At 51.2% G+C, this 26,695-nt stretch overlaps 3 protein-coding genes across 9 annotated transcripts in view; 2 read left to right on the plus strand and 1 right to left on the minus strand.

Moving 5' to 3' along the window:
• Window positions 1-84: 84 nt before the first annotated feature.
• On the minus strand, window positions 85-2,262 carry INKA1 (inka box actin regulator 1; the record flags this gene model as incomplete). Its single annotated transcript, XM_080625671.1, has 2 exons — window positions 85-951; window positions 2,212-2,262. 2 exons carry the CDS (start codon window positions 2,260-2,262, stop codon window positions 85-87), a joined length of 918 nt encoding a protein of 305 aa, XP_080481797.1.
• An 806-nt stretch (window positions 2,263-3,068) lies between these two features.
• Window positions 3,069-9,028, plus strand: CDHR4 (cadherin related family member 4; the record flags this gene model as incomplete). The annotated part of the gene is made up of 19 exons (XM_080625167.1): window positions 3,069-3,126; window positions 3,433-3,453; window positions 3,587-3,783; window positions 3,855-4,017; window positions 4,097-4,182; window positions 4,301-4,396; window positions 4,836-4,939; window positions 5,012-5,148; window positions 5,229-5,394; window positions 5,485-5,635; window positions 6,030-6,132; window positions 6,380-6,595; window positions 6,666-6,805; window positions 6,885-7,029; window positions 7,102-7,304; window positions 7,391-7,530; window positions 8,649-8,715; window positions 8,813-8,847; window positions 8,977-9,028. The coding sequence occupies 19 exons, from the start codon at window positions 3,069-3,071 to the stop codon at window positions 9,026-9,028; spliced, it is 2,280 nt and encodes a 759-aa protein (XP_080481293.1).
• Window positions 9,029-10,456: 1,428 nt separating this feature from the next.
• The window catches only part of IP6K1 (inositol hexakisphosphate kinase 1), a 37,947-nt gene continuing 21,708 nt past the window's right edge, over window positions 10,457-26,695 (plus strand). For 2 of the 7 annotated variants that reach the window (XM_080625934.1, XM_080625941.1), the window contains exons 1-3: window positions 10,457-10,554; window positions 11,094-11,149; window positions 14,316-14,415. The gene's annotated coding sequence lies outside the window, so the exon portion shown is untranslated. Of the gene's footprint in view, window positions 10,555-10,675; window positions 10,804-11,093; window positions 11,150-14,315; window positions 14,416-24,489; window positions 25,304-26,695 lie in introns of those variants that run through there. The other 5 variants (XM_080625936.1, XM_080625935.1, XM_080625937.1 and 2 more) reach the window with 5 other exon arrangements.

The raw sequence follows: 26,695 nt of genomic DNA on the forward strand, positions 1-26,695 counted from the left end.
AGGCAGCCCCACTCGATAACCATCGCTGCGCTCATACCGTACAAAACCGGGGTTTATTTACAGCGGAGGAGGGCACGGGCAGGGCTAAATGTAGCCAATAACATCGTTGCAGATGATGGGCTGGCGGCTGCGGCTGTTCATAAGGGCAGTGAATCGGTGGAAGTCCGTGGCCAGCTGGGCAATGTTGCTGTGGGACTGGTGGAAGCAGGCACCTTTGGGCTGCCCGCTCAGCCCCAGCGGGCAGGAGAAACGCTTGGTGGCTTCATGACCCCCTGACCGGGCACCCTCAGCTCCACGGGGCCGGGCCATGTTGGCCAGCTTACGGCGCACATTGCCTGAAAGGCTGAGCAGGAAGGCAGGAGGCTTGGCCAGCCGGCGGGAGGGCTCGGCACTGGCTCGGCGCCGAGGTTCGGTGCCCACCTCGGGCAGGTCCATCCAGTTCTCCACCAGGTCAGCGAAGCAGTTGTCACCCAACACTAGGGGCTGCCGGTTCCGGCTCTGTGACAGCAGCGCCACGGTCCAGTCCTGTGTATCAGTTGGCTCCAGTGCCCGCCACTGCTCGAGGCAGGCGTCCGAGGTGGATTTGGGGCGGATGCGGTGGGCGGGGGCAGGCGGGGGGGCGGCAGGGCCAGCCGAGAGCCGGTGTGCGCGCTGGCAGGGCAGCGGGTGCCTCCGCCGCACCGAAACCTCTTCCTCACGCCACGTGCCGCCCGACGCCTCCGAGTACCCCGAGTCGAACTCCAGGCTGCGCTCGCTGGCTGGGGGGGAACGGGTGGCGGGCCCCCCCCCCGCCTCTTCCTCACCCCCTGGCTCCAGGCTGCAGGCTGAGTCCGCCGCCGAGCCGGGACGCGGCGGGCATGGGGCACGGGGAGCCCCAACAGCATGATGTGGTGCTGGCCGTGTGCTGTGCATGTGCGCCCGTGGTCCTGCCCCGGCCTCCCGATGGCACCCCTGGTGGGAAAAGGGCAGGTCAGTGCGTTTGTCCCCACTCTCCCCTGCCAGCACTATGACCCCCATCCTGTGCCCCCTGTGCCCCCAGCCCCGAATCAGGGGGGCTTTGCTGGCAAGCCGGGCGCGCAGCGGGGAGCAGCACGCAGGTTCCAGCTTGCCTGCAGCCCCGGGCCCCGCTTTCCTGCGGCTCCTGTGTGGAGCCGGGCGGCGTGCAGCAGCATGTCAGGTGAGCAAGCAGGCACCCAGCCCCGGCCGTGCCTGCGGGAAATGACACAGGGCCGCGGCACGTAGGAGCCAGGCGCCCCACTGCCCCCCAGCTGGCCCCTCAATTCCCCCCCACCGCGGTGGGGCGGCAGCTGGGACACCCCATGGGCAGGACCTTGCTCTGTGGCACAGGGCAGGCTGCAGCCGCGGGGCACCCATGGATGCTGGGGTGCGGCGCTCCCCCCACGCGTTGGCAGGGCCACCCCACCCACCCTGTGCCCTCCAGCCGGGGACACCCGGCTGACGTCAGGGTGCAGCCAGGCCAGCGCCCAGGGCCAGGGACCCTCAACAGCGGCAGGGAGCGTGGGGGGCCGGGGAGCCGGGGCCGAGCGGAGCATGGCCTGGCGGGCGCTGGAAGAGGCGGCTGGCTCCTGCAGCTGGGCCGCTCCTCTCTCTTGAATTCCTATTGTCTGAACCCAAAAGCAGGGTGTTACGTCCGCTTTCCTTTCTGCTCTGGAGCCACGGGAAGCCGAGCAAGCAAGAGGGATCGCTCCCCGGTCCCAGTAAACCCGTCCTCCCTGGCCGACATCAACGCAGCTGCTGGCCGGGCTGTCCCTGTTCCCGTCCCTCTCACAGTTACTATCCCCCTCCCCGCTGACTGGAACCCTCCCAGCCGGCCCCACTGGAGACGTGCCACCGCTCCGGGCTGCCCTGTCCCGGCGCTGGCCGGGGACGCCGTCGCACCGGCCGATGGAGAGCTGGGCAGTCGTGCGGCAGGCCCAGGGGAGCCGGCTGGGCCACCCTGTCACCTCCTGTCCCGCGGGGCAGCCCAGCTGGGCGACAGTGGCCGCGCAGGGGGGACCGTGCCGCTAGCACCCTGACGGCTGGGCACCGGGAACCACGGCCACCCGCGACCTCGCGGTCACCCGTGTGCCCCGCGCCGCCTGGGACTCGCCGTGATGTCACTGCACTGATGTCACCGGCTATGCCCTGACATCACGGCGATGCCCCGGCGGGGCTGCCCCGTCCCCTCGCGGTGCCCGCGGCAGCACTCACCCGGTCGGTGCCGAGATGTCCCGGGCAGGCGTCCGGGCGGGCGCTGTGCATGCCCGGCCCAGCCCAGCCCCGCTCTCGGTCCGGGTCCCGCCGGTGCCGGCGGCGGAGCAGCAGCAGCGGAGCGCACCCGTCCCCGCCGCCTCCCGGCGCTGCCTGGGCGGTACCGCCCCGCTCCACTGCAGCCAATGGGGCTGCCGTAACGTGAGCCCGGCCCGTACCGGCACCGGCACCGCCGCCCCGGGGCCCCGCCCCGCCCCGCCCCTCCGCCCCGGGGCCCCGCGCCGGGCACCACCCGGGCACCGCCTGGCGAGGCGGGACTGGGGGCACCGGTCGAGCAGCACCCCAGCGCCAGGGGTCCCGGGAGCCTCGGCGGGAAGGAGGGCAGCCCCGTTACAGGGGCCTGGCTGAGGCTCCCGTGGCTACCGGGCTACCGAAATGGATTTGAGTACCGGAGGAGGGAAAGGTGACCCCGGCCGCAGGGGCCGCGCTCCGCCAGAGCCTATTAATTTGGAACTAATAGCGCTTAATAGGAATTCCGGGAGAAGCGGCTCTGGTTTGCAAATGAAGGAGAACATGACCAAAAATTACCTCCCAGCTAATTTTCTCGGGTCCCGAGCGTGCTGCGTGGAGAGGCAGCGTGATACAGCAGCAAAACCCCACGGAGCATCGCTGCCCTCCTACCCAGCACCGGGCGGGGATGGCGAAAGGCCGGGAGGGAGCTCGGGGCACCGGGGCCGTGCCCTGTCCCTGCCCCAGGGCCGGGCTGGTGTTGGCGGGTGGCCGCGGTGACGCTGGGCCGGGTGGTGCCCAGCACCCGTGGCAACGGGCTGCAGCTTGTCCTAAACAGCCAACAAGCCATGGGCATGCACGGACGCCTCACCTTCCTTCTCCTCCTCCTCAGCTTCTGTGCCCCAGGTAGGCACTTCAGGCTCACAGCGTCAGGGGCACCCTTTGCCAGACTCTGGGTGGGGGACCAAAAAGGGAGGGACAGGAGACAGGCTCCCCTCGGTTATCTCCAGGGGGGCTAACCCCAGGGTGAGCAGAGGAGCCGGCAGCTCCGTGGCCAGGTTCAGGCAGGGTGGGGGCATCCTTGGGTCATCACCAGGGCATTCCTGAGACATCCTGGGGACATCACTGGGGCATATCCAGGCACCTCAGGGGCATCTTTGGGGCGCCCTGGGACACACCAAGCAGGCTGAGGTGACAATCTCCTCTTTGCAGGGACTTTTGTCAGAGCAGCAGGTAAGAGTGGGGTGCTTTGGGCACTGCCCGGGAGACCCATGCCAGCATGGGTGCCTGGGTGCAAGTGCAGAGCTCCCTGAGCATGGCTGGGCGAGCTGTTGGTGTGAGGCTGGCCTCTGTGGTCTCCTGCCAGCCTTGCTTGACCTGCCCTGCATGGTGACCCTGAGTGAGGATGCAGTGCCTGGCACTAGTGTGGCTGAGGTGACCGTGTCCTGTAGCAACACAAGTGACAGCCCCAATGTAACCCTGCATGGCACTGAGCCCAGCCACCCCTTCAGCCTCATTACCAGCAGCACTGACCCCATGGCCAACACCACGTTTCAGGTAGAGGTGCTGCTGAGCGGCAGGAAGTGGGACAGGTGCCCCTGAGCACCCTGCTGAACACTGTGTCTCCATGGCAGGTGACACTGCGTGCTGGTGCGGAGCTCAATGCCCACTGGGTGAACCTGTACACCCTGACCCTGTGGGCCACTTGTCCTGGTGAGGACAAGGTGGAAAAGCAGCTCTTTGTGTGGGTGAAAGAGGGGCAGGTGCTGCATTGTGATGCCCCATTCACCAGCGCAGGTAGGAGCCGGAGGTATGGGGTGGAGGGGGCCACTGGTGCTGGCCAGCACTGTGCTCCCACGGCCATGCTGTGCTGCAGAGGGAGATGTGGTGCGGGTGCTGGCAGATGTGGCGCCTCGGACACCCCTGTATGCTGTGATGCCGCAGCCACTCGGGGGGCTGACGGTGAGTGGGGTCTGCCCTGGGGGCCACAACCTTCCACAGGCGGGAGCAGCCCTGGGGATGCCGGAACCCCAGGCGCGGAGGAGGGGGACAGGGGCTCTCACCACCCATCTCTTTGCAGTTCAGACTCCGAAACCACAACACACCGCTCATGCTCACCCATCAGGGCCTGGTGCTGGCACCTGCCGGTGGCTTTGACCTCAGCAAGGGCACCCAGGTGGGCAGCAGCATCCCCAGGCTGTCACAGCCACCTCCCAGCCCACAAAGGCTTGGCCCCTTGCCGGCACTTTCTGTAGCTCTCAGCTCTCTGCATCCTGCTCCTCCTATTGGGCTCCTGCCTCCCTCTGATCCCAGGAGTACTCCAACCCATTCTCTGGCTCTTGCTCCTTCTGCATTTTGAGTCCTGTCCCAGTCCTTCTCCACCTCCCTGTTCCTGTCCCCATTCCAGTCTCCAGCTCATCCTCATCTCCATCCCTCTTCCCACCCCTATTCCCACTCCAAGCCCCCATTCTTGTGTCTGCCCCCTTCCCTTTTCCCATTTCTGTCCCTGTTCCTGTTCTCCTTACTATCCTTATCCCCATTCCTATCCCTGTCTCAATGCCCATCCCTGGTGCCACTTGGGGCTGTCCCACGGCCACCCTGGCACTACCCCACAGGTGTTCAGGCTGGAGATCGAGGTGATGGACCGCAAAGGGCACAACTGCAGTGGAGCTGTGAGGGTGGAGGTTCTGCCATCATGCCATCCTTGTGTCTCCTTCCTGTGAGTAGGGCTGGGCCGGGTGGTGGGTGCTGGTGGCATCAGGCCATGCCATGCTGACCACCTTGCCTCCAGTGAGATGCAGCAGGCAGTGACAGTGCCAGGGGTCATTGGCCCCTTGGAAGTGGTCACACAGGTCCATGCCAGCGGTGACAACGTCCGCTATGCCATCCTTGCACCCATGGCACCCAAATTCTTCACCATCGATGAGAGTGAGTGGAGTGGTGGCAATCCCCAGGGCCACCCTTTCCGCATCCCCGTGCCTGGTGCAAGGCCATGCTTTGTTCTGCAGTGACAGGCAAGATCCGCAGTACACACCGGCTGGAGGTGGCCCAGGAACAACTCCTGATTCAGGCTTACAATGCACTGCACCCTGCCGACCATGCTACCACCATGCTCAACATTACTGTACAGGGCACTGACCAGCGAGAGCCGAGCTGTGTTCCAGCCATCTTCGTGTATGGTTTGGGATGAGAGTGGGCAAAGGGGATGCTCTGCCATACCCACAACATGGGGCCAGAGCTGAGCTGCTGGCTGCCTCACTGCAGGTCTCAGGTGCCCGAGACAGTGCTCACTGGCAGCACCCTGGTGACACTGACGTGCACTGGCTGCAAAGGTGCTGAGGGGTGCCTGCATTATGCCCTCGAGGGGCCCCCCGCTTCCCGATCCCACTTCCGCATGGAGGGGCCACAGCTGCAGGTGAGCAGGGCCATGGGCAGCACCCAGTGCCCAGCAAGCCCAGACCTGGGGAGCCCAGTGGGACAGTGGGGACCCTCTGACAGGATGTGCTGTCACACCGAGTCCCAGGCCAGGGTGTCCTGGGCTCCCTGCTCCCCAAGGCCTAGTTTCACAGCAAAGCTGTGACTGCCCCATCCCTGGCAGTGTTCAAGGCCAGGCTGGACGGAGCTTGGAGCAAGCTGCTCTAGTGGAAGGTGTCCCTGCCCGTGGCAGGGGATTGGAACTGGATGAGCTTTAATGTCCCTTCCAACAGAAATTCTATGATTTCCCCCCTTGCTCCCTCCAGCTTTGTGGCATACCCCAGCTTTGCAGGGCACTTGAGCTCTGTCTGACACCCCTTGCCCTGTCTCAGCAGGTCAGCACCACCCTGGACTATGACTCGAAGGCTGTGGCCACTGTGGGCTTTCAGTTCATAGCCACCATCGTTGTGACAGCAGGAGGGCAGCCCCCACGGAGCAGTGAGTGCCCGTATCCCTGGAAGGGTCACAGGGAAGGAGGGAAAAGCCTCTTCCTGGCCCTAAAACCAACAGATCACAGAGGAAGCACTCCTCCCTGCTACCCAGGGGGGTGCCACTGTCCCCATGTCCCTGAGATTGCCCAGGGCAGAGTCCGCCCAGGGAAGAGCCCACCCAGGGCAGAGCCCACCCAGACCAATGTGGGCTGTGGGGTGGTACTGGTGGGACTGACACACCGTGTGCCACACAGCCCGTGTGCCCATGCTTGTGACTGTGACACCCATCAATGAATTCACACCGGTGTGCCCCAACGGTACCACCTTCACCGTGCCAGAGACAGCAGCTTTCGGCAGTGCAGTGGGGCTCATTGCTGGCACTGACCGTGACTACCCACCAGACAGCCTTGAGTACAGCCTGGAGGGGGGCCCTGGTCCTGAGCAGCCGTTCTCCATCAATGTACACACCGGTGAGCGCCCGTTCCCTTCCCCAAAGCCTGCTGCACCCCGTGGCACTCAGCAGCTCCTGCTGCCCTCCAGGTGAGATCCGTGTGGTGGGACCCCTCGACTCCCGACAGCACAAGAGCTACCGGCTGACGGTGCGGCTGACAGACACCCACAATGACCTGGACCCGGCAAAGCAGCGAAGCTGCCTGTGTGCCGTGACTGTACATGTGCAGGTGCGAGTGAAAGCCCATCGGGTGAGCTGTGGTGGGTGCCAACCCTGTGATGCCATTCCACCTCCCCTGCTCCCAGCAGGCTGTGCTGGACCAGGCACCGGTGTGCACCCCCGAGGTGCAGGAGCTGTGGATCACTGTCAGGTCAGGCAGCCGTCAGCCTGTCACCCGCCTAGTGTGCCAGGGCAGCCGTGATGGTACCACACTGACATACAGCATTGCTGGAGGTGAGGGGCAGCCAAGCCACAGCACAACCCAGCCCCTTACTGCACTGTGGCAGAGCAGACTCTCTTGTCCAGGCAACGAGGATGGGCGCTTTCAGCTGGAGGGGAACACCATCCTGTACCTCCCCAATAACCCACCCGAGCCCCGCACCTTTGTGCTGCTGGTGGAGGTGTGGGGTGGCTCTAGTGTGCCTCGCCGCAGCACTGTGGTGGCACTGGTGGTCCACATCACCCCCCGGAGCACATCGGTGCCACCCAGCACCACAACTCAGCGCACGGTGAGCACAGCCCAATGCAGGCGGTGCTCCCAGGTCCGTGAGGCCCCCTGGCCCTCGTGAGTCCCCTCACCCAGCCACATCCACAGACACCGCTGAAGGAGCGTCTGGTTGTCACACAGATGGAGGCAGTGTGGCAGCCACCAGCCTGGTTCGTGGCTGTGCTGACTGTCTCTGGTGCCCTGCTGCTGGCTGCCCTGGGCTGCATTGCCCGGAGCCTGTTGTGCAGGTGAGCCCCAGTCCCATGGTATGGCATGGCACAGCACAGAGAGCAAGACCAGGGGCTCACAGCTGCCTTCTGCTCTTCCCACAGCAACTGGGTCCCTGGCAAGCTGCTCCTGGGCAAGAGGTAGGTGCTGCATGGCCAGGGCAGTTGTACCAGTGAGGGGCAGCCATTCATGTTGGCACAGGCTCCTGGAGTGTCCCCGCAGGCAGCTGAGCAGACACAGCACATGGCGGGTGTTTAATGTGCACTGCATTTGGCCATGGTCCATGGGTTGCTGTGCTGGGGAGACGTCTCTGCCCAGAGCAAGGGTGCAGCACTGATGAGAGCTGTGGATGCACCTCGGCCATGGGACAGCCATGGTGGTGGCTAGACTGGGGCACAAACTGCAGTGGCCAGGGTGGGATGACACAGTGCTGGGTCCCACCACCAAGCTGGGGCCACTGAAGCTCACCAGGGGAGCCCTAGTTTGACACGGAAAGCTCCAGGGAAGAGATGTGCACTCTGCAACCCCTGGGAGGATGAATGAGGGGTGACAGAAGGTGGAGGGGAGAGCTCAAGGAGGACTGGAGCCAGCCCAGCCTGCGTCAGGCACCTGCACAGCGAGGAGGAGGATAACAGCCACCTCTATGGCAAAACCGTCTCAGGATGATGCATGGCTGGGTTTGTGTTCTTTAGCCAGTTTGGGGCTCCAGTGCTGAGTGGCACTGGAGCTGTAGTGGCCAAGCAGGGGAGAACACTTGGGCTCAGCCCCTGTGAGTAGCCCTGGCAGCTTGGGGGGCTCCAGCTCCCCCAGCACAGCATCCTCTGAGTATAAGATTGGCGCATGCCAGCACATGGGGAAACAAGCAGATGCGGTGGTGGACACGCTTGCTGCTTTTTAGCACCACTTGAAGGTGGTGATGTTTTCAGGAGCACAGCCCCTGCCGCAGTCCCCTTCAGTGCCCAGGGGACACATGGGCTGGGTAAGGGGACCATCAGGTAGGTGGATGATGGGCTGATGGGGTGCAGCTGGCAGTGCAAAACCTGCCTGGCAACCTGCTTCCAGCAGCACTCCTCAGGGGCAAGGCCAGGGGCCCATCACCAACAGAATGCTCTTGCCTTCCTCTTTCTACCCTCTGCAGCCCCTGGAATGTGGTGGAGCAGAAGGGGGATGAGGGGGAGCAGGGCAGCTCCCATGCCAGCAGCCTGGTAAGTGTGTGCCATGGTGGTAAGGCAGGTGCCACTCCGGGGGTGCAGGAGAGAGCCCTGGGGCCCCTCAACGTTCTCTCCCATCCCTACTCCACAGGAGCAGTTTGATGGCCGTGCCCAGGACCCTCGTGAGTGCTCTGTCCCATGGCCCTGGCATTCTTGGGCTGCATCCCTCAGGGCAGAGGGGTCTGTGGGATGAGCAGTGATGTGTGGGCAGCACTCATGGGGCAACGGCTGAGTGCCGCCTCCCAACTCAGGCAGCGGCAGGGACTATCTCTTCAACAGCAAGACTGGGGCACGGCGCTGGATCTGAGAGGCTTGACTTGGTGAGGGGCTGCCTGTGACACACAGCTCCCTGAGGGCCATGGCAGCCAGAGCACTGGTGTGGCCGTGGGGCCCGGGAGGAGGACGGGATCCGTCCTCTGTGGATCTGTGAAGCCCCAGAGCCAGCACAGACCTAATAAACAGTGGCAGAGACTGCACCCTCTGATGTGATTGCCGTCGGGAGTGCCGTGGCAGGGCGGTTCCGCCGGCGGCTGTCCTGCCGTCTCCAGTCAGGACGAGGATGGCAGTTAGGGCAGCGCCGGCCTCAGGCTGGGGTTTGCATTGAGATATATGTGCCAAGGGCTTTGGCAGGGTCTGCTCCGGTTACGGCAGCGCCTCTGTAGGTTCTGGATGTGATCCAGCTGGGGCAGTCCTCCACAGAGACGTGATCTGGGGCAAGAAAATTGAATCCCGGCTGATTCTGACAAACTTTTCCCCTGTGTCCCGTATCTCCTTCAAGCTCCCCCTTGCTCCGGCGATCCCAGGAGCAGCTGGTCGGAGGTGGAGCCGCTGGCTTTCTTAACTGGGAGGAAAAGTGAATTAGTGCACAGACAGGTAGGCGTGACACGGTGAAGGAGTTAGCAGGGCCCGGCGAACCGCGCTTTGAACGCTCCGGAGTCGGACAGCGCGGGAAGGTGGGAAACCAGCTCTTTGCATTTCAAAGGAGCGCGCCGCGGGATGTCTCCGCGGCAGCTCCCGGGACATGAAGCGCTGGCGGGGAAGTGGGAAGAGACTAATCTGGGGAGCGGGTGACTGAAGGGAGGGAGACGGAGTACTAGCCAGCCGTGAAACTTCATAGCGAGGAGGGGTCACCGTGTGAGACTGCCCGAGGGTCCCGCATCCTGAGCCCACAGGAACCGTGACCGTTCGGGAGTTAAACCGTTTACTGTGCCGGAGCGGTGAACAAGCTCCGGGCGCTGCCCAGCGGAAGAGCTGTTTGGGGGACAGGCCGCAGAGGGGCAGGCTGGGTTTAGCCCGGCTGAACCCCGCAGGACGCTCCGCACCGAGCACGGCCGCGGCACTGCCCAAGGCCCGGGGAAACGCACGGCCATACCCCGAGACCCGTCCTGGGCAGCGCGCCCCCAGCAGGCCGCGCCTCGCAGGGCCGCCAGCGCCCATTGGCCAATCGCGCCCACCCGCCGCGGCTAGCCAATAGGACGGCGCAGCCATAGCGCAGGCGGGGCTCTGGCTGAAGTCACGTGTGCCTAACGTGCGCGGCCATCGGGAGGCCGTACACACACGGAACGGGGTGGGGCGGCTCTGCTCTTGAGTGATGGCGAACTCAACCTATCAGCGTGCCCGAAGCTCCACCGTCGGACGGGGCTCGGCTCAGGATTGCTTCAAGAGGCGGCGGGGCGGGCTTTGGGAGGTGCGGTTGCTATGACGGCCTGCGTCGGGGCCCCGCCTCCTCGGGCGCCGCCATCTTGTTGTTGATTCGAACGGCGGGGAGCGGGCGGCGGTGGTGTTTGGGGCTCGGTGTCGCCAGCCCTGGGCTGGGCAGGCAGAGCCGGCCCGGTGAGCCACGGCGGGCGGTGGCTCGGGGCAGGCCGAAGGGCGGGAGGCGGAGGACTGAGCTGGGCACGCTGCTGCCTGTGGAGGGAGCGAGAACCGGGCGCGCTGCTGTGAGGGGGAAGCCGGGCGCGGCCCCGTGAGGGGAGATGGGATTGGATGGCCCGGTGCGGTCTGATTTAGGCAGGGGGAGTCCGGCTTGGCCCTGCGGGGAGAGGGGGACACGGGCGCGGCCCTGTGAAGGATCGGGGTGAGGTGGGGGGACCGAGGGCTGTGCCGGGGTGGGGAGAGCCAGGGATGGGCCCATGGGAGCGGGGATCCAGGCGCGGTCTTCGTGTTTGTGATGTGTGCGGGGGGGCACTCGGGTGTGCAAGTCTCTTATGTGGTATAGCTGGGGCGGGAGGCTCGTCCTCGAGCGTGGGGAGAGCTCTAGGAGCTGGGTTTAACAAGGGCAGTCCCGTGGGCAGGGCTGCTCTGCCCCTGCCCTATCCTTGCCTGGCAGGCAGCTCTAGCCTTCACTCCCTTTGTGTCCTTCCCTTCCACAGAAGCTGCACGCAGGAAGGAACTCGGCAAACCACGGTGCTAACATGAAGCCAGCATGGTGAGGAAGTTGATGGGGTTGGGGGCCCTTCCCGTGTCTCAGTGTGCTGCCACTGCTACAGAGGAGCAGGTGCAGGAGGGCTCTGGTAATGCTGGATGCCCCAGTGGTTACTGAAAGGTGCCTGGCAGTTTGTGGAGGTGAATGTGCTCATGGATTTGAAGACCTGGACTGAAACCAACCTTCCCTGGGGTTTCCAAGTAGGATGTGGATTAGGAGGGGTGGTAGTGACTCCTGTTCAGTTTTCAGCTACTCTGAATTTAAATTAGTACCAGGCTCCATGTCTCTCCATCATAAAGCTCTGAATCAGTGGGGAGGGCCCCTATTTTTCTTTCCAGTAATATGCTTTAGTGTGTGCTGCCATTCTCATTTCAGCCTGTCTTGCTATGTTTCTGCTCTGTATGCTTTTTCTCCCTTCAGTTTCACCTAGCTTAACTTGGTATGCAGAGTTTCCAAAGCTGAATTCCAAGTTTGGCCTTTGCTAACGAAGCAGTGAATGGTGCCGGAATGGTGTGGGCTTGGGTTTCTGTTCATTCTTAATGTAATATTTCTATAGGCAGTAGTTCTGTCTGTGTAGACTTAGTTGGTAGCTTTTGTGAATAGCATCACTGTGTGCTTCATCATCAAGATGACAGTACTGGGCACGTCCTTATAAAAATATTCTAGAAAGCAAAATCAGATGTGCTTTAGGATCCCTTCTCATGGCATGTTGTGTAAGTGAACTGACCTGCAAGTTGTTCTTTATTGTGTTGCACGTAGTGAGAAGTCAAGGTTAGAACAGCAGGCGCTCAGAGGTCAAAAATGCCCAGGTTGAAGCAGTACCTGTGTCCTTAATCAGCTGATTAACCTTCTTAGCAAGCACTATGATTTCTTCTTAATCATGCAGTTGCATGCTATTCCCATCCCATTTGAGCTGCCTAGTTTGTTTCTTCTCTTCTTTCCTCCCCCACGTATAGAGCTTATTCATTTTGTGTAAAATTATCGAACTGAAAATGTGGCCTTGTTCAGCTTGCCTAGTGCAAGATGATGGGGCCTATACAAGCTTGGAGCTGTTTGTTGACCATCTGTTTATAGGACACAGTCTCTTTGGTTCAGTGGATCACCAAATGTTTGTTAAAAGGTCTGATCACTTGTTGTTGTAGATATCAGATTTTAGTTGATTTCTCTGAATGTGGTTGTGGATCTGGTGGGTTCTGACTGGCACACTGGGGGAGAGGGTGGCACTGTCTTGTGGTCTCCATTGGAATCAGAAATGTAGATGGTAAGTTTGAAGTTGAATACCCACAGCTTGTGCTCCAGAGAAGGAGTATTTCTTCCATCTGTGGTTGAAATGCAGATACTGAAGCCATAGAAAATCTGATGGAGGCCTTGTTTGCAATTCGCTTGCTGCCATCATGTTCCCTCAGTCTGCCCATCGGCGATTAGTTTTCAACATGTTGAGACATGTGCATCACAGTTGAGCGTTGATGCTGGGATTTATAGTCTCAGAACTTACTGTTTGGACTGGATGATCTTAAAGGTCTTTTCCAACTTGGTTGATTCCATGATTCTATGACTGCAGCCTGATTTGTTTACCCTTTTGCATTTGACAATGGCACACTGTCAGTCTTGGTGCTGGGCAGGATTTAGGTTTGCACTTGACTTGTGAAGTTTGTGTGTGGCAGCTCAGTAGAGCCGTGGCTCTCCACTTGCTTGTTCGTATGATGCTACTTGCCTAGGAACAACTGGTTTTATTTACGACTTCTGTCTTTGGGAAAGAATGTATGAAAACCAGGCCTAGTAAATGCAGGGGGTCCCTAGTGAGCTCTGAAATGGGTGAGCTAGAGAAAAGGAGTGAAAGTAAAGAAGAAAATGTGACAGAAACCTCTGCAAGAATCATGTCAAGTATTTGTATTGCTTCCTGTAAACTGAAGGAACCCTTCAGATATATGGAGGAGCAGTTAGCAGTCTTCCTCTTTTGTGTTCCTGATGTGACAGGAATGCAGAGCAGGATGCTGGCGAGTGTTTAATATCAGGTTTGTTGCTGCTGTCATAGGAGTGGTGGGGGAGGAAGAGGAAGTGTTTATGCATGGCTGCTTAGTTTCTGTTTTGCAGGCATCGCCTGTATGCAGTACTTGTGCTGTTCTGATGTGGCAGCAGCTGTTATTTTTGGCTTTCCCAGTGTGCTGTTCGGGTAGATGTACTTTCTAATGCAGTTCTCTGAATTGGCATGTTGAGGTGCCTGTGCTTCCCTATGTAGTCCACATAGGTGCAAGCTACTCTGCAGAGAGTATTAAGATGCAAGTAATTGCCTTCATTTATTTCTGTAAGCTTGTCTTTGTGCATTTTGAATGGCATTAACTGTGTATAAAAGACAAGCTTCTTTAAGCTTTCTTCTATTTTGCAGAACTCCCTGTCTGTATGGGGTCAGTTTAATTCACAATAAATGATTTTATTCCCTTCTCAGGTCGTAAAGGAATAAGCTTTGATATTATAGGGTACCTCCCCATCTATATAATGCTATCCATGGAAGTCAACAGTGATGTGATTGTTTCTGTTAAAAAATAACATGGGCGTAGCTGCCGTAATTATATTAGTAGAAGATCTGTGTCAACCCAATCTGATAAAAGCAGTGAAAAAGGTCATGAGATTTTATGTGTCTCTGCTGGTAGGATGTTCCTACACGTTTGAGAGCTCTGACAGATAAGCTGTCTCTGATTTAGCTTTTGTAGTTGGAAAGGTTATCTCCTCCACCAGCTGTCCTGCTTCTTTGCCAAATGCTACCTCCCTTGTGTTAAGGCCTACAGCAGTGCCTGCTCAGATGCCACAGATCAAGGTAGTACGCTCCAACCCTTATTCCTGAATACCCTTCAGCGTCGTGTGAGCCAGACCAGGTGGAGGACAGGCATGCATCCTGTTTTGCTCCAGCTGCTGGCTAGTAATCTTCAGCTGAGGGATGGAGAAGGCAGCTGGGGTTTCCTCAGCCCCAGTGGTACCTTTGGTAAAGAGCATCTGGGAGCTCAGAGGAATCAGTGAGAGTATCTGCATCCTGAAAGGAGCTTGCTGTCATTTCTGGTCCCAGACTTGAGGGAATGTGTACTCTCAAAAGTTCTGAATTGATGAGCAAGTAAAGATTTAAATAAAAGCTGATTTAGCACTTGCTAACTCATTTCCATACAACATCTTGCAGGCTGATTTACTTCTGGCATCCTGCTCCCTCTTGATTGTGAGAGGTTGGCTCCATATTCCAGTGACTGCTCAACAGAGAGAGCTTGGGTGACACCTCTAAGGTAACTTTTCTCTGTTTTGCCCAGAATACATTTTCGGCCACCTTAAAGATCATGCAAAGAAAAATAAGTTGCTTCCTTTTTGCCTCTCACCTTGTAATTTTACCCTTTAAGTGAGTATACGTATATATTGTTTGTAGGAGATACGCTCTTATCTTTGGAGGGTACTACAGTAATGTCTAAGTAAGTACACTAGAACAGAGTGAAAAGCTCAGTCTTGTTTATTCACCAAACTGATGTCAGTTTTTTATAGTAAAAACTAAGCTTCCAAGATTTGGAACCTAACTTTTATGCTCTAGCAATTCTGGCCATTTAAGTGGCTGAATTGCAGCTGAATTGTCTTAGAGCAGTTTTGGAACTCTGTCATTGTCTGGGTTTTATTTTTTCCTTTCTATTCTGAGGTTAGCTTGCTGAAAGTTGATAGGCTGGCTTCATAGTCTTCCAGGCTGAAAGGGGTTACTTTGTGCTTTCTAAATATGGAAGAAAGTCTGGCATATCCATTTTCTCCCTGTTCTTTATCAGCAAAGATATGACTAGGTATTTGTACCTGTGGTGTAAGTATTTGTTTGCCAGCAGGCTTGAATAACCTCATTTCCTTGAGACACTGCATTTAAACAGTGGTTGTGTCACACAGTTCACTTTTCTGGTAGGAGGTCCTTGACCTGTGTGACTAGTGGTTGGTTTGAAGTGCAACAGGTAATGACCAAAGGTGTTGAGCTCCACAAGTACATTCCCGGGATAGGAGCCATGCAGTGCCTTCTTTGTGGGGATGCTCCTGTGTCTTTGTCACAGCTGATTCAAGTGTGATCTAAAGGTGAGCTATTGCATGACTCGAATATTCTGCTGTGGCGTCCTCCCCTCCATGTAGTTCTATTTTGAGCTTCATTTTCCCCATTTTTTTTTTTTAAACTGGCACAGTGGGTTTATGCAAAATATCATGTAATCTTTAATTCTGATTAGCAATGTCCACTGCTGGTATCAAATTATTGTCAAGCATTTCAAAAAGTGAGTTTAGAAATCTTAAAAAGGCACAAGAAGGTAGGGCTGGTTGTTTGTTCTGTGTCCTTTGACAGTAATGTCTAAGCAGCTTAAACACGTGTGGGGAGGCAGTCATGATCTCGTTACAGCTAACTATAGGTGATAAGCAGCTTTGAGCACCAAAATCAGTGCACTAGTGAATGCAGATGTCAGTGAGTTATTTAAAGCAGGAAGGATTTGGGAGAGAAGCCTAAGGGGACTACATACTCCTGTGTCTTAGTCAGTGGCTGAATTGAACCAAAGAGTAACTTCAGTGAAAAATGTTGGAGCTGTTGCAGGTGAGGTATTGTGCTCATTGTTTGAGTATTGTTATGGATTATAAATAAAACTGGAAAGGTTTTGGAGTTTTGGAAGGCCTTCACAAAACCTACTGCCTAGTGGAAGGTATATTTCACTTTTCTAAACTGCGGTCTGTGTGTGAAGCTATGTGGCAGATCTGAGGAAGGGGTCGACTCATCCAGAGATATGGGATGGGGGAAAGACTTCCTTTTTTTTTTTTTTTTTTTTTTTTTTAAAAAAAAAAAGACAAGACCTTTTGAGTCTGCCCCAAAATAATTGTTAAAGCAGTCTGAAACTCAGTTTGTGTTGAAACCATACATGTACAGGGTTTTTCAGATAGTTATATTAAACAAAACCGCCTCACACCTCCCACAGTAAAACCTACATCATTTTAATCTGGAACATGCATATTTTGCTTGGATTAAGTGTGACCATATACAAAATTATTATGGATACCTGTACTTCTACAAATGTTGGAATTGTTTGATTTACTTCCCGTTTGGACCGAATATTGTGTTTTTTCATGTACTGTGCAAGTGGTGTTTTCTTTGAGTACAAATCTTTTATGTAATTGAGGTCTTAATATTTCATATTCTTACCACAAGTGTTAACCTGAAAACACTATTAAAATTTGAAGGTAAGCTGAATCTGAACCAGAAGTGTTACAAAGCATACTTGATGCATCTTTTGCTTTTACAGAGCTGAGAGAAAACCTCTGATTCTGTTAGTCAGACTGAATAAGTGCCACTGTTATGTACCATGTGTAATCTGAATAGTTTTCCACTCTTCCTCAGGTGCTATTCATGTTCTTGTGGTTATTTTTTTATATTTAATTTTCCTTCCTGTAGTAGCAGCACTTGGAGTTCCTGTTTTTCCCCTTGATTACTCTGGTTTAGTTAAGATCACAGGTATTTCTCTTTGCTTGGTCTGTTCTTCAGACATGTAGCATCCTTAGGACTAACACTTTTGCATGTATTTCAGCAGCTGATAATACAGTGAACCTATTAACAACTTAAAAAAACCAAAATCCAGTTGTATTAAAATAATTTGGATTTGTAAATGTATCTTGACTCAAATATTCTTAGTAAAAATAGTCATTGTATCGCTTGCCAGACAAAAGTAAACCAAGCTCTTTATTCCCTGCAGTTAAAATACCTTCCTTAAACCTGGCAAGTAAAAGTTACAGGTGAAGCTTTTCCAGACTTTGTGGGGTTTTTTTATACTTCATCCTCTTGTGACGTGACAACCAGAAGAAAATTCAAAACCCTTTTAAAATTCTGATGGGGTGGGTTGTGTGATGGTGAGTTTGGCAGTTTGACTCTTCTTGTAGGTGCAGAGCTATTTCTTGTTTCAAGTTTGCTATCATGTGCAATCTTATTATAGTTGAAGAAAACTGTGTTATTTTTCTACCCATAGTGCTTGTTAAGTTTATCTTTCAGTCCAAGAGGGAATGCTTCTGGCACTTGTTACCACACTGTATTGAACTGGAGAAGAAACGAGTGAATTAGCTTTCCCTAGCTATGTATGGCCCATGATGTACTGTAACCCAGGCGGCTATGAGAATACATCTGATTTAGCAGATTGGTGTTTTGTAGAAGCTCTAACATGGTCTTCCAGTATCTTGAGAGGAGTTTAAGGTGTGAAAAGTCAAGGTAGCTTTTATACACCTGAGACAGACCTGCTATTAAAAGCAAACTTGCCACGGTCTGTGTGTCTTCCAAATGAATGTGCTCTGCTTTTTTTAGCATACAGGACAGAAGTAATTTTTTTTTTAATATATATATACACACACACACACATGCAGGTGATGCACTTAATAATTATATGCAAGCCAATTTGTTAAACCTGATCTGTTGTCAAATTATTTTCTTCTTCCTTTGGCTTTACAGCTGTGTTACTTAGCCAGTGGCCTTGGTTGTAAGTAGCACTCCAGAAAGTCTGTTGGAAAGGGCTTTGAGCTCTACTTCAGCAGCTTAACATTTAGATAAGATATTGGAAATCTGTGACCTGTAGAGTGCTTACAAGAACTTGTTTGCAGCTCCTGCAGTGAATAGGAAGTTAAATATAGGCTTAATTTGTATGATTCTTTACTTCATTTGAGATGAAGGAGTTTCTTGTTTCAGACCAGAGCTGGCTGGTGTGTTAGCGTATTCCAAGAGGTCTGCTGCCCTGAGTCAGTATATAAGGAGAGTAATGAAAATTTTGGGTATTAAAGGTCTCTTTGCTTTGGAAGGAGCTTAAGAAATACATTAGGATGAATTATGTTCAGGGACTGCTGCTTTGGCATCTAGAAGCTCCCTTCTACTTGGATATTTCCTTTAGCGGAGCCAAAGTTACATTGGATCCCTTGGAAGTGTGAGGCTTGCTAGAAGAAGGCACCAAAGGATGGCAGTGCTGGCTGCTGCTCAGGTAAAATGATCTTGCAGACATCTTTAAATGCCAAGTTTTGGTTTTTTGCCCTTCAAAACATGGAAGCTCTTGCCAAGCTTGAAGCTGTGACTAGCTGTCCGATTCATGTATCTTCTGAGAAGATAGTCTCAGGTGCAGATTGCCTTTCATTTTCACTTAAGTGGCTGGGGGGCATCTCTGTTAATTCTTTGCCCTTTACCTTCCAGAGCACACTGCAAGCTACAAAACAACCATGAGGTATTTTAACAGCTTTAAGATTTTCAGTAGGAGTGATTGTATCTTGCAGATTATGCTGATCCCCAGAAGAGTAACAAGTAACAGGATAACAAGGCCCTGATCAGAATCCCTCCCATGACCCTGTGTTGTATGCCATATATGTTTTGCCATATTGGATTTTCTAATGTCACAATGGATGTGAGAATATCCTTGTATGAAATTCTCTTCAAAGTTGCAGCTTATTTCAAATTAAATCTGCTACCTTAGCTATAAGGGCCATCAGATACTATATAATATATTTTACTTAAGTACTAGCTTTAGTGCGCTGTCTTTGTCTAAAATGTTTGCTATGACAAAACTTTTAAAGTTATTTCCTATTTAGAACTGAAATGTTGCTCTTTATCACTGTATTTTCTGTGGCATTGTCTTGTAACACTTGACTTGAGATATTTTTTTTCTTCCCACCATGGAGCTCAGATTTTTCTCTTCTCTTTCTCTTTTCCTCTCTTTTTTTAATGTGGATCTACTCTGCAAGAGGATGTACTGTGTATGACAATGTACCTTCATTTGGTACTTTCTCATGGAAAAAATCCCAATGAAGTGTCAAGTTGGGAACTTACAGCTCATGTATTCTTGCCTGTGATCCTTAAGGGTCATCTGCCTAGGAAAATTAAACTGGTATCAAGTAGGGGGCATGGATTTGCAATGTGATTATGTGACTTTAACTCCCTGTTGACGTGCTTCTAAGGTCATTTCTGCTACAAATGCTTGGGACAGCCGCATTAATCAGCACATTCATTCTCACCTAGCGCAGCTCTGCCAGTGGAATCCCTTAATGTAGATACAGTTACAGGGATAAAACTGTACTTTTAAAATGAAACTTGTTTGGCTGGGGGTATTGAAAAGGGAGACGGTGATGTGAGTGCTTTTTGTCGTTGGAACTAGCACTTTTTCCAAGGAAAGAAGAATTAAGTAAAAAAGTAGGGCCCCAAAACATGTCTTTTCCAGCTGAACTAATTTTTTAATCAGCTGTGTAAAAATAGAAGGGGTTGCAGTGGGAGAGGAGAGCATCCTCTATCAGTTGGTCTAATAAAAGATTTTATCTATCTCTACAAACCTTTATTTTAGAATGGGTGCAACCTGCAGTTCCCTTTTCTCATACAGTCCCTTAAGCTGTTTCCTGAGCATTGACATAATCTGTAGTACTGTACATTTAACTGCCTTGGGTTTCTCTGTTCTTTTTAAAATGCTTAAGAAAGCCCCAAATTTTGTTTAGTACCGGTGTCTTGGAGCTATGTTAGCAGAAGAAACCACTTGATAACAGCTGCTCCTTGTGCTTTTGGCATGAGAACTTGTTTACCAGAGTAAAGTGAGTTTGTTTGGATAATCTTGCTTTTATGCTCTTAAGTCTTTCTGAGGAACTGATGTGCGCCTGGGTTGTCTTTTTCTGTTTCTGCCATTTGAGCATTTCAGCCAAACACCACCACATTCACTTGAAAGAGGTGCCCCAATTTCAGTCTGTATTGATGAACAGAATTCAATTGTTGATGGACTAGGAGAGAAGATCTTAAAAACTTGAGTATTTAATTATTAGGTAAGAGTAAGTTGAATTGGAGTGCAAGCGGGTCATGGAAAATAAAATGATCACCAAACTGCAGTCTTTTCAAACCAGCATACAGGTCGTTTACTTGACTATCCTGCTGTTCCTTTTCTAAATGCTGTTCTGCCAGTGGCTGAAGTGCCTCAGGACTGAATGGTTTGACAAGATCATAGAAACATCAGTGGAACCACAAAAACTTGTAGCCTGTTGCTGGTTCTTTTCGTTTGAATGATGTTGGATAGATTATGGTTATCTAAAAGATCTGTTAATCAAATCAACTGAGCACTTTGCTTCAGTGGAGGGATGTAAGAATTGCTGGATTTTTCCTGGCTTTAAATGTTTTAACAGTGTTCAGCCAAAAGCTGGGCTGTTCAGTAAAACTGCGTGGTGCCATTTGGGACCTGCCAAATGCAGGTCAGCTTCCCCATGTAGAAAAAGACAAGTGTAGCTGAAGCAAACTTTGTTCTGCTTTATCTTCACAGTAAGACAGAGAAAATTCTAACACACAAGCCACTCCGTTTGCTCTCGGACTCCGTTCTAACTGCTGAAATGCCCTGGTGTATCTCTGCCTGCATATGTGAGATTAAAGTCCTCTTGGGTGGTGAAATTCCGGATGGCATGAGGATGTAAAGCTTAACTGCCTCGCTTTACATGGAGGAGTAGGTGAAGCTCATGCAGAGAATATATGAAAGTCAGTACCAACATTTTTGTCCAAAGCTGCTGTTTGTGTATCTCCTGCAGTTTTGGCAGAACTTCCTCAGGTCAGGATGCTACTCTGATGTGGTCTGGTGGTGACAAGAGGAAGAGGTAGAACCTGTGCCATGGCTAAGCTTGTGTTTGTTTCTGGCCACAAGTGAGAAGATGGGTGTAGTACTGATGTTTGCTTGTTTAGATCTTAATCTAGTTTTCTTTTTTTAACAGCAGAGTTGTACTGAATGGGCACTGCTACAGGTTTCTTGAGGACAGAGATCCACGAGTCCTCAGTTCCCTTATGAGAGCCAGTTGCTTGGAATCCTGTTATCTAATGGTGTTCATTTCCACCATAATTAATTCTCAGACAGCTTAGAAAAAGGGCAATGTATAGATCTGAGGAGGAGATGGATCAGAGTGGTGTCACAGCCCATAGCATACTGTAGGAATTGTAAAGCTGCTTTACAGTGAGCATGAAGTGAACCAAATTAAATGCTGTTTTTGAAAGGCCTTAGGGTGAGATTTGCTTGCTTGTGATGGTTCTTCATGGCAAGTTTGTGTTTGGCTATAATTCGTAACTCTCAGACTTGATAGGTTTAAATCAAGATGTTGTCCTAATTGCTAGGAAACAAAACATTTGTGCTGCTTCCTGTGCACTGGAGCCAGCTTCTGCTCTTTACCGACTGACTTTGCAAAGGGAGGGAAAAGCATGGAATGTGTCGTTGCTTACAATGTGCTCTTCGGACAGAGTTCCTGGATCTGTGCTGCAGGATCAGTCTCTTCAAAATGAGAAACATTTCTCTTCACAGATCCTAAATGGCTGCTTAACAGTAGCTGTGCTCCATTGCTTTGGGAATTCCCTTCTTGTCACAGCTGGGAGTGGGATGTGGGGTCTTTGCTTAGCTTTCCTCTACAGTAGCCCACATCCAAACCAGAGACAGAGGAAAAGTGTGTGAGTACCTGCTGAAGTTTTCTAAGTGGCAGAGTATTGCACGGCTGCATTCCGAAGGTAAAGGTTTGAACTTTGTGAAATGCAAACATGTATGGCCAAACAGTAGCACAATGTTCTCTGGGTAGCAGTGATAGGAAGAGGCAGGTAGGAGAATTTTTCTCCTCTGGCCCGAATGAGGTCTGTTTGCCTTTTGCATTTAAGATCTCAACATAAATATGTGGGGTGGCAAGTCACTGCAAAGGGATTTTTGCTTAAGTCACGTCTCAGTCAGCAGCTTAATAGAATGTATTTTTCTGTAATTTATGGAGAAGGCTTATGAGCAGTTAATGCATATCATGCAAGTTTTGCTGTAGTTGCTATATTTTATTTATTTTGGGGAAGTAAGTAGTGGAGATACTGGAGTAAAGGACAGGGGTGCACATCTGCATTGTGACCTGAGAAATGAATCAGCTGAGTCATAACAGAGCTGTAGTGAATTGTCAGGCTGTTTTCTGGCAGGCATAAGTTTGTCAGTGGCTTTAACGTATGGGTACAGAAAATCCAGTTTGAGTCTGTCTCTGCAGGAGAAGGACACGTGGTTAATATCCATGGCTTTGCTGAAGGGACTCCTGCTTGAGGCAAAAGTACTTTCTGGTTCTCTTTCGGTTGTTTACACAAGTAAACAATTTTATCATTGGAAATAGATATTGAAGTTTTCAAATCCACCTTATTCCCAGAAGGGGGCAGGGGAGCCTTGTGCGTTCTGGAGTCTGATAAAACATACTATTGTTTGCTTGTGTTACACTTCCGTGCTTGCTTCCAGACACAGGAGGCACTGGCATCGCTTTGGCAGTCTGAACATGGCACAATGAGATGCCTGCTCAGTGCCAGGAGCCTGCAGCAATGGCTGAGGCTGCAAGCGTTTTGTGTCCTTTGGCTCTCCTGAGTCTTGGGGTGCATTAGAACAGCTTTAAGTTTTCTCCTGCCATTACCCCATATCTGATACACTGAGATATTATGCTTGAGTATATGGAATCATCATAAAGCATCTCCTTTTCTATACCTAGAGCCGGCTGGCTAGTTGGCATCTAACTGGGTGAAAAGTCTTACTCCATTGTCTAGATTTTTCTTTGTGATTAAAGCTGAAAAGAAGCTTCTCAATGAAAGTTTCTTAGGAATTTTCAGGAGGGCCTAGGTTTGCTCTTTACAGAGTCTGCTTCCCTTTATTGACCAGGCTGAGTGAGTTTAGCAGAGAGAGGCTTTTTTGCCACATGGTTTAGAAATGGGGTCATGCAGCTCTCCAGTAAGTTGGTTTTACATCCTGCAAAGAGACCTGTGGTTTCTTTAACAACCTGGAATACAAACAGAACAAACTTGGCTGTGTTAATCTGCATTCCTGTATTTGTGTTGTAGAAGCAGCTACTTTCTCTCAAGACAGTGCTTATTACAACATCCCTGATAATTCTGATGTAGCTTTTACCTCTCCATCAGCAGTAAAAGGCTAAACAAAGACTTTGCTGAATGAGGTGGCTGAATGAGTGACGGTTGGCACAGAGTTCCTTGAAGTGCTTTTTATGCTTGTCTTCAGCAGTAGGGTCTGTAGAGGCAGGGTTCAAAGAGGAAACAGGAATCAGAAGCAAATGCAAACAGAGTAAGGGATTATGTGAGAGAATTTGAGCCATGTGAGTCTGTGGGTCTTGATGGACTGCACTCAGAGGTGCTGAGCTGGCTGTGTCATGGTGATGCCAGTCTTGTCCATCTTTGAAAAGTGATGGATGTCTCTGATCAGTTGACAAAGACAAATCATAGAATGGTTTGGGTTGGAAGGGACCTTAAAGCTCATCCAGCTCCATCCGCCTGCCATGGGCAGGGCCACCTTGTACCAGAGCAGGTTGCTCCAAGCCCTGTCCAACCTGGCCTTGAAAGCTGCCAAGGATGGGGGAGCCACAGTTTCTCTGGGCACCCTGTGCCAGTGTCTCACCACCCTCACAGTGATTGCGCTTGTCTTCAGAAGAGTCCCAAAGGGACTACATTATAAGGAGCTACAGGCTGGTAAGCCTCACTTCAGCCGTGTGGACAGTTGTGGGTCGGGTCCCTTTGGTACACCTTTCTGGGCATGTGACTAGGAACAGTCAGTATGGATTTACTGAAAGTGGTTCTGACCCACCTCACTGTCTCCTGTGATAAAATAACTGGACTTGTAGATGAGGAAGAGCACTAGGGGCCCTTTAGCTTAAGTTGAGTGTTTTGATACTGTCTTCCAGGGTATTAGTGTATGCAAGTTGAGACATTACAGTCTGGGTGGGTAGAGTGTGAATTCAAGCACATCAGGGAATTCTGAAGAGTAAATGGAGTCAGAGGAGGATGACCTGGGTGATTCATAGAGCTCTTTCCACACAGCAGGATGATAGTTTCTGAAAGTAGACTCTTAATCTGTCTTTTATTTCTGAATGTCATTCTTTGCCACAATGTGATTAGATGGATGGAAGACAGAGGCTGTCTGGTTGCATTCATCAGTCTTGTTCTTTATCAGTGAAGAAGATTAATCTGTATTTTGTTGGGGTATGGGGAGGGTTGATGTGTATGCTCTCCAAGATTACCTTGTTTAGTTTTTCAGTCAGTTGTACATGCGTATGTGATAGCCACTGAACTATAGTTAAGTACAATGCATGGCGGTTTTGGATTTCAGTCATACCTAACTTAAAGTGCCGTGGCGGATGTGTGTGGGATGCTGACATGTTTGCAAAGAAGAAAAAGTCGCTCAAAATGTGAAGTAATTTCTTTTTCAGCAGGTTACAGCCTCTTTACATTTGACTTACATTCCAGTATAAAAGGTGAGTTGGAGGTTTCCGTCAGTCCAGATCTACTCTGTATTTTGATTTCTCTTCAGTGTTCCTAAAATAAGAGGGAGTATTTGATAATCTCTTTGGGGTTACAGATCAGGAAAAAATACTGTTTCATTAGAGCTGGACAGGCTCTGGTATATCTACTTGTGTCCAAGGAACTGTAATTGCAAAATTCATTATATGATGCTTGCTTGGGGATTTTTTTCTCCCTTTCTGTTACTGCTGTTACTGCTTTACTGCAGCCAGTGGTACGCTTTGGCATTAAGAATTCAGTTTAAGCTATCTAGTGTGGTGGTGTGCTAAATTAAGGTGCCAGTTATGAGTGAAGTGGTTAATAATGGTCTTATATAACATTTGTCTTGAGGTTTTTTGTCAGTGCAGAATTAAATATAGCAATTAGAAGTTCTCTTTTCTCCTAGTTGTGGTTTTGTTTTTTTTTCTGTGGAAATCAATCATCTGCTGCAACTGACTTTTTTTTTCCTTTTTTTTTTTCCCTCCAAAGCTCTTCTTTTTTTTTTTTTTTTTCATTTTAAAAGCATCATAACTCAAAAGTCGAGAACAGATACTAAGAATCCAAGTTCACCGCAAGCTGCTTGTGTTTGTCTTTCAGTTAGTGGTCTCTTGGAAAGCTGTAGATCATTCTTATTTTATCAACTACTTAAGGAATGTAATTTGAGCTCCTGTGCGTCTACAGCTTTTGTAATAATTCTTCATGGGTTTAGCTCCTTGGGGCCTGTTCTTCTGTGATTAACCCTGTAGCTTCTCTATACGGTTGGTAGTTAAAACTCCTACTCTTGGCTTCTCTTAGCTATTGCACTGTGCAGCCTAAACCAGCCAAAACCATGGGGTGTTCTTACAGATACATCTGAGATGTTCTCTTGGGTGAGTCACATACTTCTCAGAACATTTTACCATATGTCCTAAATTGGAACTAACTGTATCTGTTGGAATTAGCTTATATGTGTGTCTAATCTCATCCCCAATCTCCATTCACAGGGATTGCATCCTTGCTGGCAATGTGTTCCTACCTGATAAGGTTTCTCTTCATATTTAGTCTTTATTGTTTTTGTAACTGTGGAATTCATAATGCCTTTTAACTTTGATTACTTTATGAAGGAAAACTCTTATGTCACCTGCATGGCAGCATAGATTGCTGTACATCTGTGCACTACTGAGTAGCAAGGGGAATAATTCCTGATTACTGTTGGCTAGGGATCATTCAGGGCTTGCTTCACAGACTCCATTCAGAAGTGTCCAAATGGTGTTTTGTTGGAAGGTGCAAAACCCAAAAGAACTGGGGAAAAAATGTCCTTAAATTCTTGGTTCCTGGTGTCTCTGAAAAACAAAGATTTATGTAATTGAATTTGCTGTAGTCTACTCCTTGGCTTTCCATTTGAGATGCCAGCGCCCTTATAGTGCATTGCTGCCCCGCACTTCTTGAAAGTACACCTGGGCTTAGTGCTTGTCAATACTGTCTTTGATCTGATACACGAGCTGTGGAAGTGCAAACTGCTTTCACTAGGCTTGGCCTAGTTTTTTACTGTATCATGATTTCTGGTTTTCAGTTGTTCCTTGATTAGACGTCTGTCCTAGAGTAGCTGGGAGCCTGCATGTGCAAATAAGCTGGATCGGTATTTGAGCAGGAAGCACTAAGCAGAGCTGCATCTGAGTGTGTGGCAGCCACAAAGCAGAGTCACCACCAAACACCACTGGCTGCGGCTTTCCCTGTGTGCATTAGAGGTTCTATTTAAAGTCCTGATTTTTGAACAATGACCTTATACAGTGTTCTAATATCTCTGCTGATAGCAATGAAGAGACAAGACTTGGTATTAATGTGTAATATCAATGGACTGGTAGCTGAGCAGTGGTCTCCCAAGGGTAGGCTTCATAATCCTTTTATGGGAGAGGAGAGTCAAAGAGGCTTTGGGAGGTCACCTTTTGTGGGGTGAGAAACAATCCCTGTGTGAAACTCTGCCTCTTTGTGATCAATTTCTCTTCCTTTTTCATACTTCATCTCACAGCAGCAGAAAATAGATTTAGATGAATCCTGCAAGAGTCTTAACCTTTGTAAAATGACTGTTTCAGGTTTGCACCAGCAGAGACTACCTGCCAGGAGACAGCTGTGTGTAAATGGGTCAATAATCTTATGTGACAGAATTATGAAGTCTTACTCCATACAGATGAGTTTGTTACTTATGAGACACTTGGAGCATGCTTTGATCTAAATGGGCCCACGTGCTTCTTCTTAGCACTGGGCAGGTTCACTGCGGTTTT

This window comes from Psittacula echo, assembly GCF_963264785.1.
Source record: "Psittacula echo genome assembly, chromosome: 9".
NCBI classification, from domain to species: domain Eukaryota; kingdom Metazoa; phylum Chordata; class Aves; order Psittaciformes; family Psittacidae; genus Psittacula; species Psittacula echo.